We start from the raw sequence: 20,417 nt of genomic DNA, 5'->3' as shown, positions 1-20,417 counted from the left end.
TTTTGTCTACTTCCCTTTTTAAATAAGGGCGTTACATTAGCAGTTTTCCAATCTGCTGGGACCTTTCCTGAATCCAGGGAGTTTTGGAAAATTACCACCAATGCATCCGCAATCCCTACCGCTACTTCTCTCAAGACCCTAGGATGTAAGCCATCAGGTCCAGGGGATTTATCCGCCTTAAGTCCCATTATCTTACCGATATCATAGAATCTCACAATCATCACAGGAGGAGGCCATTCGGCCCATCGTGCCTGTGCCGGCTCTTTGAAAGAACTCTCCAATTAGTCCCACTCCCCCCTCATAGCCCTGCAGTATCTATCGAATTCTGTCTTTCTCTCTCCTTCCCTCTCTCTTTCTCGCTGTCTTTCTCCCCTCTCCCTTTCCTTCCCTCTTCCTCCCTCCTTCTCTCTGTCTTTCTCTCCCTTTATCTTCCCACTTGTCCCTCTCTCTCTCTCTCTCTCCCGCTCTCTATTTAAAGACAAGTGGTCTACCACCAGAGGTAATTGTTGTATTGCCAGCATGGAAACAGATGTGAGACCTGCTAAGCAGCAGGAGCACAGAGTACGTTGCAAACGAGCTCCCTCGAGGGACGGGGCAGCGCAGGGGGCAGCGCTAACTGAACTAGCAACAACCGAGTCATTTTCCAATCTGGTTGCCACGGTCACCTGCCCACACAATGAGCTCAGCGCGTCCCCCCACATCACAGGCAACCCTGGAGCTGCAAACTGGCCGAGAGGTGAAGGGCCATCCAGAATTAGCACCATTAGTTAGGGAGCGTCAAACAATATCCTCACCATCCAGAATTAGCACCGTTAGTTAGGGAGCGTCAAACAATATCCTCACCATCCAGAATTAGCACCATTAGTTAGGGAGCGTCAAACAATATCCTCATCATCCAGAATTAGCACCATTAGTTAGGGAGCATCAAACAATATCATCACATTCCAGAATTAGCACCATTAGTTAGGGAGCGTCAAACAATATCCTCACCATCCAGAATTAGCACCATTAGTTAGGGAGCGTCAAACAATATCATCACATTCCAGAATTAGCACCATTAGTTAGGGAGCGTCAAACAATATCCTCACCATCCAGAATTAGCACCATTAGTTAGGGAGCGTCAAACAATATCATCACCATCCAGAATTAGCACCATTAGTTAGGGAGCGTCAAACAATATCATCACCATCCAGAATTAGCACCATTAGTTAGGGAGCGTCAAACAATATCATCACCATCCAGAATTAGCACCGTTAGTTAGGGAGCGTCAAACAATATCATCACATTCCAGAATTAGCACCGTTAGTTAGGGAGCGTCAAACAATATCCTCACCATCCAGAATTAGCACCGTTAGTTAGGGAGCGTCAAACAATATCATCACATTCCAGAATTAGCACCATTAGTTAGGGAGCGTCAAACAATATCATCACATTCCAGAATTAGCACCATTAGTTAGGGAGCGTCAAACAATATCATCACATTCCAGAATTAGCACCATTAGTTAGGGAGCGTCAAACAATATCATCACCATCCAGAATTAGCACCATTAGTTAGGGAGCGTCAAACAATATCATCACCATCCAGAATTAGCACCGTTAGTTAGGGAGCGTCAAACAATATCATCACATTCCAGAATTAGCACCGTTAGTCAGGGAGCGTCAAACAATATAATCACATTCCAGAATTAGCACCATTAGTTAGGGAGCGTCAAACAATATCATCACATTCCAGAATTAGCACCATTCTCTTCTTCTTAGGCAGTCCCTGGGAACCGAGGATGACTTGCTTCCACATTAAAAATGAGTTCTCAGGTGACTGATGAGTCCAATGTGGGACCTACAGTCTCTGTCACAGGTGGGGCAGACGGTGGTTGAAGGGGCGGGTGGGTGGGGTGCTTGGGTTGACGTGCGCTCCTTGCGCTGCCTGCGCTTGGCTTCCGCTTGCTCCCGGCGAAGAGACTCGAGGTGTTCGGCGCCTTCCCGGATGCTTCTCCTCCACTTTGTGCGGTCTTGGGCCAGGGATTCCCAGGTGTTAGGGAGCGTCAAACAATATCATCACCATCCAGGATGACCAGTATGTGAGGGAAGCGGGGTTTCTATTGAAGTTGGGCAGCACAGTGCAAGAAGCCCTGAGGAAACTGTCCCCCTCTCTCAGATTTACGGTGTGACCGTATGTCCACTCTTTCTGGGGGAGGAGCTGGAGCCAGGAGCTGTAGTTCACTTCCCTTCAGTGAAAATCTGCTCGCTCTCTACTTCTGCTTTATGTACATTTCCCCTCGGCAGATGAGCCTCTCGTTATCTGGCCCGGGCCCTGACCTCTGCCACTGCAGCCAATGGGTATGAGCGGCCATCCAAACCGCATATCCCTACCTGATTCTCCTGGATCTGTGGCCAGGGCTGGAGCGGATACTAGAATTGGGATTCAAGGTCCCTGGGTTAGAGAGAGGGGAAATCAGCCAGGGTTCCTGCTGCTGATCACTGCCCAGTGACCGCTAGGTTAGAGAGAGAGGGGAAATCAGCCAGGGTTCCTGCTCCTGATCACTGCCCAGTGACTCCTGGGTTAGAGAGAGGGGAAATCAGCCAGGGTTTAATGTTCCTGATCACTGTCCAGTGACCCCTGGGTTAGAGAAAAGAAATCAGCCAGGGTTCCTGCTCCTGATCACTGCCCAGTGACCCCTGGGTCAGAGAGAGGGGAAATCAGCCAGGGTTCCTGCTCCTGATCACTGTCCAGTGACCTCTGGGTCAGAGAGAGGGGAAATCAGCCAGGGTTCCTGCTCCTGATTCCTGCCCAGTGACCCCTGGGTTAGAGAGAGGGGGAAATCAGCCAGGGTCCCTGCTCCTGATCACTGTGCAGTGACCCCTGGGTTAGAGAGAGGTGAATCAGCCTGGGTTCCTGTTGCTGATCACTGCCCAGTGACCCCTGGGTTAGAGAAAATAAATCAGCCAGGGTTCCCGCTCCTGATCACTGTCCAGTGAACTCTGGGTTAGAGAGAGGGGAAATCAGCCAGAGTTCCTGTTCCTGATCTCTGTCCAGTGACCCCTGGGTTAGAGAAAAGAAATCAGCCAGGGTTCCTGCTCCTGATCACTGCCCAGTGACCTGTGGGTCAGAGAGAGGGGAAATCAGCCAGGGTTCCTGCTCCTGATCACTGTCCAGTGACCCCGGGGTTAGAGAGAGGGGAAATCAGCCAGGGTTTAATGTTCCTGATCACTGTCCAGTGACCCCTGGGTTAGAGAAAAGAAATCAGCCAGGGTTCCTGCTCCTGATCACTGCCCAGTGAGCCCTGGGTTAGAGAGAGGGGAAATCAGCCAGGGTTCCTGCTCCTGATCACTGTCCAGTGACCTCTGGGTCAGAGAGAGGGGAAACCAGCCAGGGTTCCTGCTACTGATCACTGCCCAGTGACCCCTGGGTCAGAGAGAGGGGAAATCAGCCAGGGTTCCTGCTCCTGATCACTGCCCAGTGACCCCTGGGTCAGAGAGAGGGGGAAATCAGCCAGGGTCCCTGCTCCTGATCACTGCCCAGTGACCTCTGGGTTAGAGACAGGGGGAAATCAGCCAGGGTCCCTGCTCCTGATCACTGTCCAGTGACCTCTGGGTTAGAGACAGGGGGAAATCAGCCAGGGTCCCTGCTCCTGATCACTGTGCAGTGACCCCTGGATTAGAGAGAGGTGAATCAGCCTGGGTTCCTGTTCCTGATCACTGCCCAGTGACCCCTGGGTCAGAGAGAGGGGAAATCAGCCAGGGTTCCTGCTCCTGATCACTGTGCAGTGACCCCTGGATTAGAGAGAGGTGAATCAGCCTGGGTTCCTGTTCCTGATCACTGCCCAGTGACCCCTGGGTTAGAGAAAAGAAATCAGCCAGGGTTCCTGCTCCTGATCACTGTCCAGTGACCCCTGGGTTAGAGAAAAGAAATCAGCCAAGGTTCCTGCTCCTGATCACTGTCCAGTGACCCTTGGGTTAGAGAGGGAAATTAGCCAGGGTTCCTGCTCCTGATTACTGTCCAGTGACCCCTGGGTTAGAGAGAGGGGAAGTCAGCCAGGGTTCCTGCTCCTGATCACTGTCTAGTGACCTCTGGGTCAGAGAGAGGGGAAATCAGCCAGGGTTCCTGCTCCTGATCACTGACCTCTGGGTTAGAGAGAGGGGAAATCAGCCAGGGTTCCTGCTCCTGATCACTGTCCAGTGACCCCTGGGTTAGGGAGAGGAAATCAGCCAGGGTTCATGCTCCTGATCACTGTCCAGTGACCCTTGGGTTAGAGAGAGAGGGGAAATCAGCCAGGATTAACTGGGGGAAAGGCCAATTTCAGTGGGATGAGAACGGATTTGGCCCGGGTAACCTGGAATCAAAGATTGGCAGGTAAAACTGTTTTGGAACAATGGGCTGCCTTTAAAGAGGAAATAGTTCAGGTAAATCGAGGTACATTCCCACTAGGGGGAAAGGCAGGGCGTCGCTGGCAAAGCCAGCATTTATTGCCCATCCCTAATTGCCCCTTGAGAAGGTGGTGGTGAGCCGCCTTCTTGAACCGCTGCAGTCTGTGTGGTGAAGGTGTTCCCACAGTGCCGTTAGGGAGGGAGTTCCAGGATTTTGACCCAGCGACGATGAAGGAACAGCCGATATATTTCCAAGTCAGGATGGTGTGTGACTTGGAGGGGATCTTGGAGGTGGTGGTGTTCCCATGCGCCTGCTGCCCTTGTCCTTCTAGGTGGAAGAGGTCGCGGGTTTGGGAGGTGCTGCTGAAGAAGCCTTGGCGAGTTACACCATTGTTCAAAAAAGGGTGTGAAGATAAACCCAGCAACTATAGGCCGGTCAGTTTAACCTCGGTAGTGGGGAAGCTTTTAGAAACAGTAATCAATGACAAAATTAACAGTCACTTGGACAAGTGTGGATTAATTAAGGAAAGCCAGCGCGGATTTGTTAAAGGCAAATCATGTTTAACTAACTTGATCGAGTTTTTTGATGAGGTAACAGAGAGGGTTGATGAGGGCAATGCGGTTGACGTGGTGTACATGGATTTCCAAAAGGCGTTCGACAAAGTGCCACATAATAGGCTCGCCAGCAAAGTTGAAGCCCATGGAATAAAAGGGACAGTGGCAGCATGGATACGGAATTGGCTAAGTGACAGGAAACAGAGAGTAGTGGTGAACGGTTGTTTTTCAGACTGGAGGAAGGTATACAGTGGTGTCCCCCAGGGGTCGGTTCTAGGGCCACTGCTTTTCTTGATATATATTAATGATTTGGATGTGGGTGTACAGGGCACAATTTCAAAATTTGCAGATGACACAAAACTTGGAAGTATAGTGAACAGTGAGGAGGAGAGTGATAGACTTCAGGAGGACACAGACAGGCTGGTGGAATGGGCGGACACGTGGCAGATGAAATTTAACGCAGAAAAGTGTGAAGTGATCCATTTTGGTAGAAAGAATGAGGAGAGGCAATATAACCTAAAGGGTACAATTCTAAAGGGGGTGCAGGAACAGAGAAGGTGGCAGGGCAGGTTGAGAAAGCGGTTAAAAAGGCTTACGGGATCCTGGGCTTCATAAATAGAGGTATAGAGTACAAAAGTGTAGAAATTATGATGAACCTTTATAAAACATTGGTTCGGCCCCAACTGGAGTATTGTGTCCAATTCTGGGCACCGCACTTTAGGAAGGATGTCAAGGCCTTAGAGAGGGTGCAGAAAAGATTTACGAGAATGATTCCAGGAATGAGGGACTTCAGTTATGTGGATAGACTGGAGAAGCTGAGGTTGTTCTCCTTGGAGCAGAGAAGGTTGAGAGGAGATTTGATAGAGGTGTTCAAAATCATGAGGGGTCGGGACAGAGTAGATAGAGAGAAACTGTTCCCATTGGCGGAAGGGTCGAGAACCAGAGGACACAGATTTAAGGTGATTGACAGAAGAACCAAAGGCGACGTAAGAAAAAACTTTTTTACGCAGCGAGTGGTTAGGATCTGGAATGCACTGCCTGAGAGGGTGGTGGAGGCAGACTCAATCACGGCTTTCAAAAGAGAATTGGATAAATAGCTGAAGGAAAAAGATTAGCAGGGGTACGGGGAAAGTGTGGGGGAGTGGGACTAGCTGAGATTCGCATGGGCTCGACGGGCCAAATGGCCTTCTTCCATGCTGTAACCATTCGATGATTCTATGATTCCTGCTCCTGATCGCTCTTCAGCGACCCCTGGGTTAGAGAGGGGAAATCAGCCAGGGTTCCTGCTCCTGATCATTGTCCAATGACCCTGGGTTAGGGAGAGGGGAAATCAGCCAGGGTTCCTGCTCCTGATCACTGCCCAGTGACCACTGGGTTAGGGAGAGGGGAAATCAGCCAGGGTTCCTGCTCCTGATCACTGTCCAGTGATCCCAGGGTTAGAGAGAGGGGAAATCAGCCTGGGTTCCTGCTCCTGATCATTGTCCAGTGACCCTGGGTTAGGGAGAGGGGAAATCAGCCAGGGTTCCTGCTCCTGATCACTGTCCAGTGATCCCAGGGTTAGAGAGAGGGGAAATCAGCCAGGGTTCCTGCTCCTGATCACTGCCCAGTGATCCCAGGGTTAGAGAGAGGGGAAATCAGCCAGGGTTCCTGCTCCTGATCACTGCCCAGTGACCCCTGGGTTAGAGAGAGGGGAAATCAGCCAGGGTTCCTGCTCCTGATCACTGCCCAGTGATCCCAGGGTTAGAGAGAGGGGAAATCAGCCAGGGTTCCTGCTCCTGATCGCTCTTCAGCGACCCCTGGGTTAGAGAGAGGGGAAATCAGCCAGGGTTCCTGCTCCTGATCACTGTCCAGTGACCCCTGAGTTAGAGAGAGGGGAAATCAGCCAGGGTTCCTGCTCCTGATCACTGTCCAGTGACCCCTGGGTTAGAGAGAGGGGAAATCAGCCAGGGTTCCTGCCCCTGATCACTGCCCAGTGACCCCTGGGTTAGAGAGAGGGGAAATCAGCCAGGGTTCCTGCTCCTGATCATTGTCCAGTGACCCCTGGGTTAGAGAGAGGGGAAATCAGCCAGGGTTCCTGCTCCTGATCACTGTCCAGTGACCCCTGTTAGAGAGAGGGGAAATCAGCCCGGGTTCCTGCTCCTGATCACTGTCCAGTGATCCTGGGTTAGAGAGAGGGGAAATCAGCCAGGGTTCCTGCTCCTGACCACTGTCCAGTGACCCCTGAGTTAGAGAGAGGGGAAATCAGCCAGTGTTCCTGCTCCTGATCATTGTCCAGTGACCCTGGGTTAGGGAGAGGGGAAATCAGCCAGGGTTCCTGCTCCTGATCATTGTCCAGTGACCCCTGGGTTAGAGAGAGGGGAAATCAGCCAGGGTTCCTGCTCCTGATCATTGTCCAGTGATCCTGGGTTAGAGAGAGGGGAAATCAGCCAGGGTTCCTGCTCCTGATCATTGTCCAGTGACCCCTGAGTTAGAGAGAGGGGGAATCAGCCAGGGTTCCTGCTTCTGATCATTGTCCAGTGACCCCTGAGTTAGAGAGAGGGGAAATCAGCCAGGGTTCCTGCTCCTGATCACTGTCCAGTGACCCTGGGTTAGGGAGAGGAGAGAATCAGCCAGGGTTCCTGCTCCTGATCACTGTCCAGTGATCCCAGGGTTAGAGAGAGGGAAATCAGCCAGGGTTCCTGCTCCTGATCACTGTCCAGTGACCCCAGGGTTAGAGAGAGGGAAATCAGCCAGGGTTCCTGCTCCTGATCACTGTCCAGTGACCCCTGGGTTAAAGAGAGGGGAAATCAGCCAGGGTTCCTGCTCCTGATCACTGTCCAGTGACTCCTGGGTTAGAGAGCGGGGAAATCAGCCAGGGTTCCTGCTCATGATCACTGTCCAGTGACCCCTGGGTTAGAGAGAGGGGAAATCAGCCAGTGTTCCTGCTCCTGATCACTCTCCAGTGTATGTGTAGACAGGATTGAGTTCGGATGCGATGCCCACCAGTGACAAACAGCCATTTGAAACTCCTACAAGAAGAATGGAGACTTTGGGGTGGTACCGGAGGGTGTTCGATGGCTGTGGAGCCCGTATCCCAGCGAGTCAGTTGGGAGAGGGGGAGTGAGTAATATATGATCACACTGTGCCGAACAGTTCTATATAATCACATTACATGTACAATGTCAGCATGTATAAAAGTGACACGTGACCAACGTTCCCCTAAGGTGCGCGGGCGTGTGGACGCTCACCAATTGGGAGGTCCCCCGCAGGCCGCTGGAAGACACTGCGTAGCAAATTTAAAGGGACCGTGCGCGGGAAAGAAATTAGAGGGAATATTGTATATGACTGGACTGTGTATAATGGTGTGATATATGATGGGTGTATATAAAACAGCGCTGTTTTTTAAGGTGAATAAATCCCCACTCTCTGCGACTGTGGAACTCTGAACTATCCATTCCCTCGTATTCCCCCAAAGGCTTTAAGCGCCGTTGCCGATTGGTTTACGGGATTCCAGGAGGAACCTCTGCCTGTCCTTTAACTGGCGAGAGTGCGCGGCCTCGCGCAGCTTACCAACTTTGGTTGAAATGAATCCAGGAGGTTTCATCACATGCGCTCCAGCCTCCGTCCGCCCCGCCCGGTCAAACAGCCTCCCCCCCCCTCGCCACCTACGATACTTTTACAACCAATAAACAAGCGTTGTGTGACTTTGATGGGTTACTATCAGCGGTGTGCGGGAGGTGAGTCTTCCGCTCCCGGAGACTCCAGGGGCGACGTGAGGCCCCACACACAGGCCCAGGTGGTGTCACTGTTGTGTCTGGGAGAAAGCCTGCAGGTTGGCTGGGCGGTGACCCAGAAACAGACGGTCTGGGGAACGGGGAGGTGTCGGATTACCGCCTGTTGTTTTTTTTCAGCAGTGGATGGCGAGGCGGATTCCCCTGGGGGGGAATCAAGCAGGGGGCCGGGTGAAGCTGGCTACACGCACTGCTCGAACCAGACAATGAAACCGAGCCACCGGCTGGAATTCCGACTGTGCGGGATCCCAACCAGAGGAGGCGGGGCCCGGGCCGAGCTGGGACTCACAGATTTGGGGGGGCGGAGGTGGGAGAGAATTTTTTCTCTCTCTTTAAATCGTGCACATAAAAAGGCATGAGGCACTTCAGTTATGTGGAGAGACTAGGGAAGCTTTTTCTATTCATTCATGGGATCTGGGCATCGCTGGCAAGGCCAGCATTTATTGCCCATCCCTAATTGCCCCTTGAGAAGGTGGTGGTGAGCCGCCTTCTTGAGCCGCTGCAGTCCGTGTGGTGAAGGTGCTCCCACAGCGCTGTTAGGGAGGGACTGCCAGGATTTTGACCTGGGTTTTGATAGAGTAGATAGGGAGAAACTGGGGGGGGCGAGGGGGGGAACAACACATTCCGTTAGCTGGTGTGTCTGTGGGCCAGTTAGGGATGCAACATGGAGTATCTCGAGGTGGGCGCAGAGCGCTCATATGTAGCGTTTACATCTACACTCCCGTCAATCTCCAATTGCTGATATCACACAGCACAGGAGGAGGCCATTCAGCCCCTCGGGCCTGTTACACAGGAACAGGAGGAGGCCATTCAGCCCCTCGAGCCTGTTACACAGGAACAGGAGGAGGCCATTCAGCCCCCTCGAGCCTGTTACACAGGAACAGGAGGAGGCCATTCAGCCCCTCGAGCCTGTTACACAGGAACAGGAGGAGGCCATTCAGCCCCTCGAGCCTGTTACACAGGAACAGGAGGAGGCCCATTCAGCCCCTCGAGCCTGTTACACAGGAACAGGAGGAGGCCCATTCAGCCCCTCGAGCCTGTTACACAGGAACAGGAGGAGGCCCATTCAGCCCCTCGAGCCTGTTACACAGGAACAGGAGGAGGCCATTCGGCCCCTCGTGCCTGTGCCGGCTCTTTGAAAGAGCTCTCCAATTAGTCCCACTCCCCCCTGCTCTCTCCCCACAGCCCTGCAAATTTCTCCTTTTCAAGTATTTCTCCAATTCCCTTTTGAAAGTTACTATTGAATCTGCTTCCACTGCCCTTTCAGGCAGCGCGTTCCAGATCACAACAACTCGCTGCGGAAAAACATTCTCCTCATCTCCCCTCTGGTTCTTTTACTGATTATCTTCAATCTGTGTCCTCTGGTTACCGACCCTCCTGCCACTGGAAACACTTTCCCCCCTACCTATAGGTTAAGCAGAGATTTAATAGAAAACCGCGATTCAATCTCCCCTTAACCGTCTCTGCTCTAAGGAGAACAATCCCAGCTTCTCCAGTCTCTTCACATAACTGAAGTCCCTCATCCCTGGGACCATTCTAATAAATCTCCTCCGCACCCTTGCCAAGGCCTCGACATCCTTCCTCAACCAACATCAATAAAAAAAAGATTATCCGGAGATTATCACATTGCTGTTTGTGGGATCTTCCTGTGTGCAAATTTTCTGCCGCGTTCCCTACATTACAACAGTGACCACACTTCAAAAAAAGTACTTCATTGGCTGTGAAGCGCTGTGGGACGTCCTGAGGTGGTGAAAGGTGCTGGAGAAATGCAAATCTCTTTCTTTCTTTAGGAGTGACTGATTACCTTCGGCCGACTACCCGCTGACCAGAATGGACGGAACGCGGCTCGGCGCGGGAGAGAGGCAGGGGAAGAGCAGTAGCGCCGCTCCCCGCCGAGGGTCGCAGCCGAGCCGGGCGAGGGGCGAGGGTCCCGGCTGCCCCACCTCCACCGGCAGCAAGCGTGAGGTGAGGGAGGACGAGGAGCTGACCAGCCTCAACTGGCTGCACGAGAGCAGGAACCTGCTGACTGGCATGAGCCTGACAGGGGAGGCCCCGGCGGAGCCCTGCCCAGCCCAGGCCAAGGAGAACCAGCCTCCCCCCTCACCCGCGGCCCCCGAGCTGGTGGCCAAGCCCCGGGCCTCCTCCAAGCCCCCCTACTCCTTCAACTGCCTGATCTTCATGGCCATCGAAGGCTCGCCCGCTCAGTGTCTGCCCGTGAAGGAAATTTACAAGTGGATTTTGGAGCGTTACCCATACTTCAAGAGGGCGCCCGTGGGCTGGAAGAACTCAGTGCGGCACAACCTGTCTCTCAACAGGTGTTTCAAGAGAGTGGAGAAACATGGGAGGGAGGTGAGGGACACGGGGGGGAGGGAAGAGGAGGGAGGGAGGGGAGGAACACGGGGGGGGGGAACAGGAGGGAGGGAGGGGAGGAACACGGGGGGTGGGAGCAGGAGGGAGGGAGGGGAGGAACACGGGGGGGAGCAGGAGGGAGTGAGGGGAGGAACGGGGAGTGAGGGGAGGAACGGGGAGTGAGGGGAGTAACGGGGAGTGAGGGGAGGAATGAGGGAGCGAGGGGAGGAATGGAGAGTGAGGGAGTGATGGAGGGAACGAGGGAGTGATGGAGGGAACGAGGGAGTGAGGGGAGGAACGGGGAGTGAGGGGAGGAACGAGGGAGTGAGGGGAGGAACGAGGGAGTGAGGGGAGGAACGGGGAGTGAGGGGAGGAACGGGGAGTGAGGGGAGGAACGAGGGAGTGAGGGGAGGAACGGGGAGTGAGGGGAGGAACGAGGGAGTGAGGGGAGGAACGGGGAGTGAGGGGAGGAACGAGGGAGTGAGGGGAGGAACGAGGGAGTGAGGGGAGTAACGAGGGAGTGAGGGGAGGAACGGGGAGTGAGGGGAGGAACGGGGAGCGAGGGGAGGAACGGGGAGCGAGGGGAGGAACGAGGGAGTGAGGGGAGGAACGGGGAGTGAGGGGGGGAACGAGGGAGTGAGGGGAGGAACGTGGAGGAACGGGGAGTGAGGGGAGGAAGGAGGAGTGAGGGTAGGAACGGGGGAGTGAGGGGAGGAACGGGGGAGTGAGGGGAGTAACGTGGAGTGAGGGGAGGAACGAGGGAGTGAGGGGAGGAACGAGGGAGTGAGGGGAGGAACGGGGAGTGAGGGGAGGAACGAGGGAGTGAGGGGAGGAACGGGGAGTGGGGGAGGAATGAGGGAGTGAGGGGAGGAACGAGGGAGTGAGAGGAGGAACGAGGGAGTGAGGGGAGGAACGAGGGAGTGAGGGGAGGAACGGGGAGTGAGGGGGAGGAACGGGGAGTGAGGGGAGGAACGAGGGAGTGAGGGGAGGAACGGGGAGGAACGGGGAGCGAGGGGAGGAACGAGGGAGCGAGGGGAGGAACGAGGGAGCGAGGGGAGGAACGAGGGAGCGAGGGGAGGAACGGGGAGCGAGGGGAGGAACGGGGAGCGAGGGGAGGAACGAGGGAGTGAGGGGAGGAACGGGGAGCGAGGGGAGGAACGGGGAGTGAGGGGAGGAACGGGGAGCGAGGGGAGGAACGAGGGAGTGAGGGGAGGAACGAGGGAGTGACTGGAGGAACGGGGAGTGAGGGGAGGAACGAGGGAGCGAGGGGAGGAACGGGGAGCGAGGGGAGGAACGGGGAGTGAGGGGAGGAACGGGGAGTGAGGGGGGGAACGGGGAGCGAGGGGAGGAACGAGGGAGGAACAAGGGAGTGAGGGGAGGAACGGGGAGCGAGGGGAGGAACGGGGAGTGAGGGGAGGAACGAGGGAGTGAGGGGAGGAACGGGGAGGAACAAGGGAGTGAGGGGAGGAACGGGGAGTGAGGGGAGGAACGGGGAGGAATGAGGGAGCGAGGGGAGGAACGGGGAGTGAGGGGAGGAACGGGGAGTGAGGGGAGGAACGAGGGAGCGAGGGGAGGAACGGGGAGCGAGGGGAGGAACGGGGAGCGAGGGGAGGAACGAGGGAGCGAGGGGAGGAACGAGGGAGCGAGGGGAGGAACGGGGAGCGAGGGGAGGAACGAGGGAGCGAGGGGAGGAACGAGGGAGCGAGGGGAGGAACGGGGAGCGAGGGGAGGAACGAGGGAGCGAGGGGAGGAACGGGGAGTGAGGGGAGGAACGGGGAACGGGGAGCGAGGGGAGGAACGAGGGAGCGAGGGGAGGAACGGGGAGTGAGGGGAGGAACGGGGAGTGAGGGGAGGAACGGGGAGTGAGGGGAGGAATGGAGAGAGGGAACGAGGGAGTGATGGAACGAGGGAGTGATGGAGGGAACGAGGGAGTGATGGAGGGAACGAGGAGAATGGGGTGTGAGGAATGCAGGAGTGAGGCGAGGAGAGTCCCTAAGATGTAATGAGGGTTGGGGGGCTTTAGTTCCAGGGAGAGACTGGAATAACTGGGGCTCCTTTCACTGGAACAGCGGAGGTTAAGATGGGATCTGAGGGGGTGGAAGGGGGGGTGTTGAGAATTCTGGGAGGCTGAGATTCGGTACACTAGTTACACTGGTTAGTGAGTCGGTAACTAGTGGGTTTAAAGGTAAAATCATCACCAGAGGAAGGCAGGGTTCGGGTTCGGAGTAACACTCTGCAGTCGGACGGCCTGGGGGCGGAGTTCAGCCCCAAACACTCGCTTCAGGTCTGTTTCTGTTCACAGGCTCTGGGAAAAGGTTCCTTTTGGTGCATCGATGCAGAATCCAGACCCAACCTCCTGCAGGCCATCAAGAAAAGAACCCTGTGCATCCACAGCCCCGCTCTCGGGTAAGTGTGACAGAGAGGACAGTCTGTGTGTGATAAGTCATTCCACCAGGGGGAAACTCAGCACCCCACCGCCTCCCCAACCTCCGCATCCTCAGATATAAGGATGCAACGGATTTGCCTGAATGTGCAGCCTTATTGCGCCCTCGGGAGGCCCCAGAGCCCTTCGCAGGATCTACTGTTCTTGAAGTGCAGCCATTCCGCACACAGCAAGATCCCACATGCAGCAACACGAAGGGAGAGGTTCGGAGAATTTGGGGCTGTTTTAAAACGCATAGGGCTGTTTACACGGCAGATACTTCTGCAATACAGCAAGATCCCACAAAACATAGAAACATAGAAGATAGGAGCAGGAGTAGGCCATTCGGCCCCTCGAGCCTGCTCCGCCATTCAGTGAGATCATGGCTGATCAGTGAATGAACAGTTAAATGTGCTTTGGGTGATCACTAAAAATAGCAACGCAGGTTAACAAGGCCATAAAAATGCGCACTGGGGTTAATTTCTAGAGGGACAGAATTGAAAAGCAGAGAAGTTGTGTTAAACTTGTATCAAACCTTGGTTAGACCACACTTGGAGTTACTGTGCACAGTTCTGGTCTCCATATCCCACACTTGGAGTTACTGTGCACAGTTCTGGTCTCCATACACCACACTTGGAGTTACTGTGCACAGTTCTGGTCTCCATACACCACACTTGGAGTTACTGTGCACAGTTCTGGTCTCCATATCCCACACTTGGAGTTACTGTGCACAGTTCTGGTCTCCATACACCACACTTGGAGTTACTGTGCACAGTTCTGGTCTCCATATCCCACACTTGGAGTTACTGTGCACAGTTCTGGTCTCCATATCCCACACTTGGAGCACTGTGAACAGTTCTGGTCTCCATATCCCACACTTGGAGTTACTGTGCACAGTTCTGGTCTCCATATCCCACACTTGAAATTATTGTGCACAGTTCTGGTCTCCATATCCCATACTTGGAGTTACTGTGCACAGTTCTGGTCTCCATATCCCACACTTGGAGTTACTGTGCACAGTTCTGCACTCCATATAACACACTTGGAGTTACTGTGCACAATTCTGGTCTCTATATCCCACACTTGGAGTCACTGTGCACAGTTCTCGTCTCCATATCCCACACTTAGAGTTACTGTGCACAGTTCTGGTCTCCATATCCCACACTTGGAGTTACTGTGCACAGTTCTGCACTCCATATACCACACTTGGAGTTACTGTGCGTTACTGTGCATAGTTCTGGTCTCCAGATCTCACACTTGGCGTTACTGTGCACAGTTCTGGGTCCATGTCCCACACTTGGAGCACTGTGCACAGTTCTGGTCTCCATATTCCACACTTGGTGTTACTGTGCACAGTTCCGGGTCCATATCCCACATTTGGAGTTTCTGTGCACAGTTCTGGTCTCCATATCCCACACTTGGAGTTACTGTGCACAGTTCCGGGTCCATATCCCATAGTTGGTGCACTGTGCACAGTTCTTTTCTCCATATCCCACACTTGGAGTCACTGTACACAGTTCTGGTCTCCATATCACACACTTGGAGTTACTGTGCACAGTTCTGGTCTCTATATCCCACACTTGGAGTTACTGTGCACAGTTCTGGTCTCCATATCACACACTTGGAGTTACTGTGCACAGTTCTGGTCTCCATATCCCACACTTGGAGTTATTGTGCATAGTTCTGGTCTCCATATCCCACACTTGGAGTTACTGTGCCCAGTTCTGGTCTCCAGATCTCACACTTGGCGTTACTGTGTACAGTTCCGGGTCCATATCCCACACTTGGTGTTACTGTGCACAGTTCTGGTCTCTATATCCCACACTTGGAGCACTGTGCACAGTTCTGGTCTCCATATCCCACACTTGGAGTTACTGTGCACAGTTCTGGTCTCCATATCCCACACTTGGAGTTACTATGCACAGTTCTGGTCTCCATATCCCACACTTGGAGTTACTGTGCACAGTTCTGGTCTCCATATCCCACACTTGGAGTTACTGTGCACAGTTCTGGTCTCCATATTCCACACTTGGAGTTACTGTGCACAGTTCTGGTCTCCATATCCCACACTTGGAGTTACTGTGCACAGTTCTGGTCTCCATATCCCACACGTGGAGTTACTGTGCACAGTTCTGGTCTCCATATCCCACACTTGGAGTTACTGTGCACAGTTCTGGTCTCCATATCCCACACTTGGAGTTATTGTGCATAGTTCTGGTCTCCATATCCCACACTTGCAGTTACTGTGCACAGTTCTGGTCTCCATATCCCTCACTTGGAGTTACTGTGCCCAGTTCTGGTCTCCAGATCTCACACTTGGCGTTACTGTGTACAGTTCCGGGTCCATATCCCACACTTGGAGTTACTGTGCACAGTTCCGGGTCCATATCCCACACTTGGTGTTACTGTGCACAGTTCTGGTCTCTATATCCCACACTTGGAGCACTGTGCACAGTTCTGGTCTCCATATCCCACACTTGGAGTTACTGTGCACAGTTCTGGTCTCCATATCCCACACTTGGAGTTACTGTGCACAGTTCTGGTCTCCATATTCCACACTTGGAGTTACTGTGCCCAGTTCTGGTCTCCAGATCTCACACTTGGCGTTACTGTGTACAGTTCCGGGTCCATATCCCACACTTGGAGTTACTGTGCACAGTTCCGGGTCCATATCCCACACTTGGTGTTACTGTGCACAGTTCTGGTCTCTATATCCCACACTTGGAGTTACTATGCACAGTTCTGGTCTCCATATCCCACACTTGGAGTTACTGTGCACAGTTCTGGTCTCCATATCCCACACTTGGAGTTACTGTGCACAGTTCTGGTCTCCATATTCCACACTTGGAGTTACTGTGCACAGTTCTGGTCTCCATATCCCACACTTGGAGTCACTGTGCACAGTTCTGGTCTCCATATCACACACTTGGAGTTACTGTGCACAGTTCTGGTCTCTATATCCCACACTTGGAGTTACTGTGCACAGTTCTGGTCTCTATATCCCACACTTGGAGTTACTGTACCCAGTTCCGGTCTTCATATCCGGAGTTACTGTGCACTGTTCTGGTCTCCATATATCACAGTTGGTGTTACTGTGCACAGTTCTGGTCTCCATATCCCACACTTGGAGTTACTGTGCCCAGTTCTGGTCTCCATATCCCATACTTGGAGTTACTGTGCACAGTCCTGGTCTCCATATCCCACACTTGGAGTTACTGTGCACAGTTCTGGTCTCCATATCCCACACTTGGAGCACTGTGAACAGTTCTGGTCTCCATATACCACACTTGGAGTTATTGTGCACAGTTCTGGTCTCCATATCCCACACTTGGAGTTACTGTAGACAGTTCTGGTCTCCATATCCCACACTTGGAGTTACTGTGCACAGTTCTGGTCTCCATATCCCACACTTGGAGTTACTGTGCACAATTCTGGTCTCTATATCCCACACTTGGAGTCACTGTGCACAGTTCTGGTCTCCAATCACACACTTGGTGTTACTGTGCATAGTTCTGGTCTCCAGATCTCACACTTGGCGTTACTGTGCACAGTTCCGGGTCCATATTCCACACTTGGAGTTACTGTGCACAGTTCCGGGTCCATATTCCACACTTGGAGCACTGTGCACACTTCTGGCCTCCATATCCCACACTTGGAGTTACTGTGCACAGTTCTGGTCTCCATATCCCACACTTGGAGTTATTGTGCATAGTTCTGGTCTCCATATCCCACACTTGCAGTTACTGTGCACAGTTCTGGTCTCCATATCCCTCACTTGGAGTTACTGTGCCCAGTTCTGGTCTCCAGATCTCACACTTGGCGTTACTGTGTACAGTTCCGGGTCCATATCCCACACTTGGAGTTACTGTGCACAGTTCCGGGTCCATATCCCACACTTGGTGTTACTGTGCACAGTTCTGGTCTCTATATCCCACACTTGGAGCACTGTGCACAGTTCTGGTCTCCATATCCCACACTTGGAGTTACTGTGCACAGTTCTGGTCTCCATATCCCACACTTGGAGTTACTGTGCACAGTTCTGGTCTCCATATTCCACACTTGGAGTTACTGTGCCCAGTTCTGGTCTCCAGATCTCACACTTGGCGTTACTGTGTACAGTTCCGGGTCCATATCCCACACTTGGAGTTACTGTGCACAGTTCCGGGTCCATATCCCACACTTGGTGTTACTGTGCACAGTTCTGGTCTCTATATCCCACACTTGGAGTTACTATGCACAGTTCTGGTCTCCATATCCCACACTTGGAGTTACTGTGCACAGTTCTGGTCTCCATATCCCACACTTGGAGTTACTGTGCACAGTTCTGGTCTCCATATTCCACACTTGGAGTTACTGTGCACAGTTCTGGTCTCCATATCCCACACTTGGAGTCACTGTGCACAGTTCTGGTCTCCATATCACACACTTGGAGTTACTGTGCACAGTTCTGGTCTCTATATCCCACACTTGGAGTTACTGTGCACAGTTCTGGTCTCTATATCCCACACTTGGAGTTACTGTACCCAGTTCCGGTCTTCATATCCGGAGTTACTGTGCACTGTTCTGGTCTCCATATATCACAGTTGGTGTTACTGTGCACAGTTCTGGTCTCCATATCCCACACTTGGAGTTACTGTGCCCAGTTCTGGTCTCCATATCCCATACTTGGAGTTACTGTGCACAGTCCTGGTCTCCATATCCCACACTTGGAGTTACTGTGCACAGTTCTGGTCTCCATATCCCACACTTGGAGCACTGTGAACAGTTCTGGTCTCCATATACCACACTTGGAGTTACTGTGCACAGTTCTGGTCTCCATATCCCACACTTGGAGTTACTGTGCACAATTCTGGTCTCTATATCCCACACTTGGAGTCACTGTGCACAGTTCTGGTCTCCAATCACACACTTGGTGTTACTGTGCATAGTTCTGGTCTCCAGATCTCACACTTGGCGTTACTGTGCACAGTTCCGGGTCCATATTCCACACTTGGAGTTACTGTGCACAGTTCCGGGTCCATATTCCACACTTGGAGCACTGTGCACACTTCTGGCCTCCATATCCCACACTTGGAGTTACTGTGCACAGTTCTGATCTCCATATCACACACTTGGAGTTACTGTGCACAGTTCTTATCTCCATATCCCACCCTTGGAGTTACTGTGCACAGTTCTGGTCTCTATATCCCACACTTGAAGATACTGTGCACAGTTCTGGTATCCATATCCCACACTTGGAGTTACTATGCACAGTTCTGGTATCCATATCCCACACTTGGAGTTACTGTGCACAGTTCTGGTCTCCAGATCTCACACTTGGGAGTTACTGTGCAGAGTTCCGGGGCAATATCCCACACTTGGAGTTACTGTGCACAGTTCTGGTCTCCATATCCCACAGTTGGAGTTACTGTGCACAGTTCTGGTCTCCATATCCCACAGTTGGAGATACTGTGCACAGTTCTAGTCTCCATCTCCCACACTTGGAGTTACTGTGCACAGTTCTGGTCTCCATATTCCACACTTGGAGTTACTGTGCACAGTTCTGATCTCCATATCCCACACTTGGAGTTACTGTGCACAGTTCTGGTCTCCATATCCCACACTTGGAGTTACTGTGCACAGTTTCGGGTCCATATCCCACACTTGGAGTTACTGTACACAGTTCTGGTCTCCATATCCCACACTTGGAGTTACTGTGCCCAGTTCTGGTCTCCATATCCCACACTTGGAGTTACTGTGCACAGTTCTGGTCTGCATATCACACACTTGGAGTTACTGTGCACAGTTCTGGTCTCTATATCCCACACTTGGAATTACTGTGCACAGTTCTGGTCTCTATATCCCACACTTGGAATTACTGTGTACAGTTCTGGTCTCCATATCCCACACTTGGAGTTACTGTGCACAGTTCTGGTCCCTATATCCCACACTTGGAGTTACTGTACCCAGTTCTGGTCTCCATATCCCACACTTGGAGTTACTGTGCACAGTTCTGGTCCCTATATCCCACACTTGGAGTTACTGTACCCAGTTCTGGTCTCCATATCCCACACTTGGAGTTACTGTGCACAGTTCTGGTCTCCATATCCCACACTTGGAGTTACTGTGCACAGTTCTGGTCTCCATATCCCACACTTGTAGTTACTGTGCACAGTTCTGGTCTCCATATCCCACACTTGGAGTTACTGTACACAGTTCTGGTCTCCATATCCCACACTTGGAGTCACTGTGCACAGTTCTGGTCTCCATATCCCTCACTTGGAGTTACTGTGCACAGTTCTGGTCTCCATATCCCACACTTGGAGTTACTGTGCACAGTTCTGGTCTCCATATCCCATACTTGGAGTTACTGTGCACAGTTCTGATCTCCATATCACACACTTGGAGTTACTGTGCACAGTTCTGGTCTCCATATCCCACCCTTGGAGTTACTGTGCACAGTTCTGGTCTCTATATCCCACACTTGGAGTTACTGTACCCAGTTCCGGTCTTCATATCCGGAGTTACTGTGCACTGTTCTGGTCTCCATATATCACAGTTGGTGTTACTGTGCACAGTTCTGGTCTCCATATCCCACACTTGGAGTTACTGTGCCCAGTTCTGGTCTCCATATCCCATACTTGGAGTTATTGTGCACAGTTCTGGTCTCCATATCCCACACTTGGAGTTACTGTGCACAGTTCTGGTCTCCATATCCCACACTTGGAGCACTGTGAACAGTTCTGGTCTCCATATACCACACTTGGAGTTATTGTGCACAGTTCTGGTCTCCATATCCCACACTTGGAGTTACTGTAGGCAGTTCTGGTCTCCATATCCCACACTTGGAGTTACTGTGCACAGTTCTGGTCTCCATATCCCACACTTGGAGTTACTGTGCACAATTCTGGTCTCTATATCCCACACTTGGAGTCACTGTGCACAGTTCTGGTCTCCAATCACACACTTGGTGTTAC

At 52.6% G+C, this 20,417-nt stretch overlaps 1 protein-coding gene across 1 annotated transcript in view; it reads left to right on the top strand.

The window, feature by feature from the left end:
- LOC147093009 (forkhead box protein N3-like) overlaps positions 1-20,417 on the top strand; it is a 41,066-nt gene that overhangs the window by 6,438 nt on the left and 14,211 nt on the right. The window contains exons 2-3 of the mRNA XM_085976338.1: positions 10,481-11,039; positions 13,342-13,445. Coding sequence (XP_085832464.1) covers positions 10,521-11,039; positions 13,342-13,445 — 623 coding nt within the window. The 5' untranslated portion in view covers positions 10,481-10,520. The remainder of the gene's footprint in view (positions 1-10,480; positions 11,040-13,341; positions 13,446-20,417) is intronic.

The sequence above is a fragment of the Somniosus microcephalus genome, unplaced genomic scaffold (genome assembly GCF_052327205.1).
Source record: "Somniosus microcephalus isolate GS21.2 unplaced genomic scaffold, FLI_Smic_1.0 unresolved_chr2, whole genome shotgun sequence".
NCBI lineage: Eukaryota > Metazoa > Chordata > Chondrichthyes > Squaliformes > Somniosidae > Somniosus > Somniosus microcephalus.
This window is presented reverse-complemented; position numbering and strand designations above follow the sequence as displayed.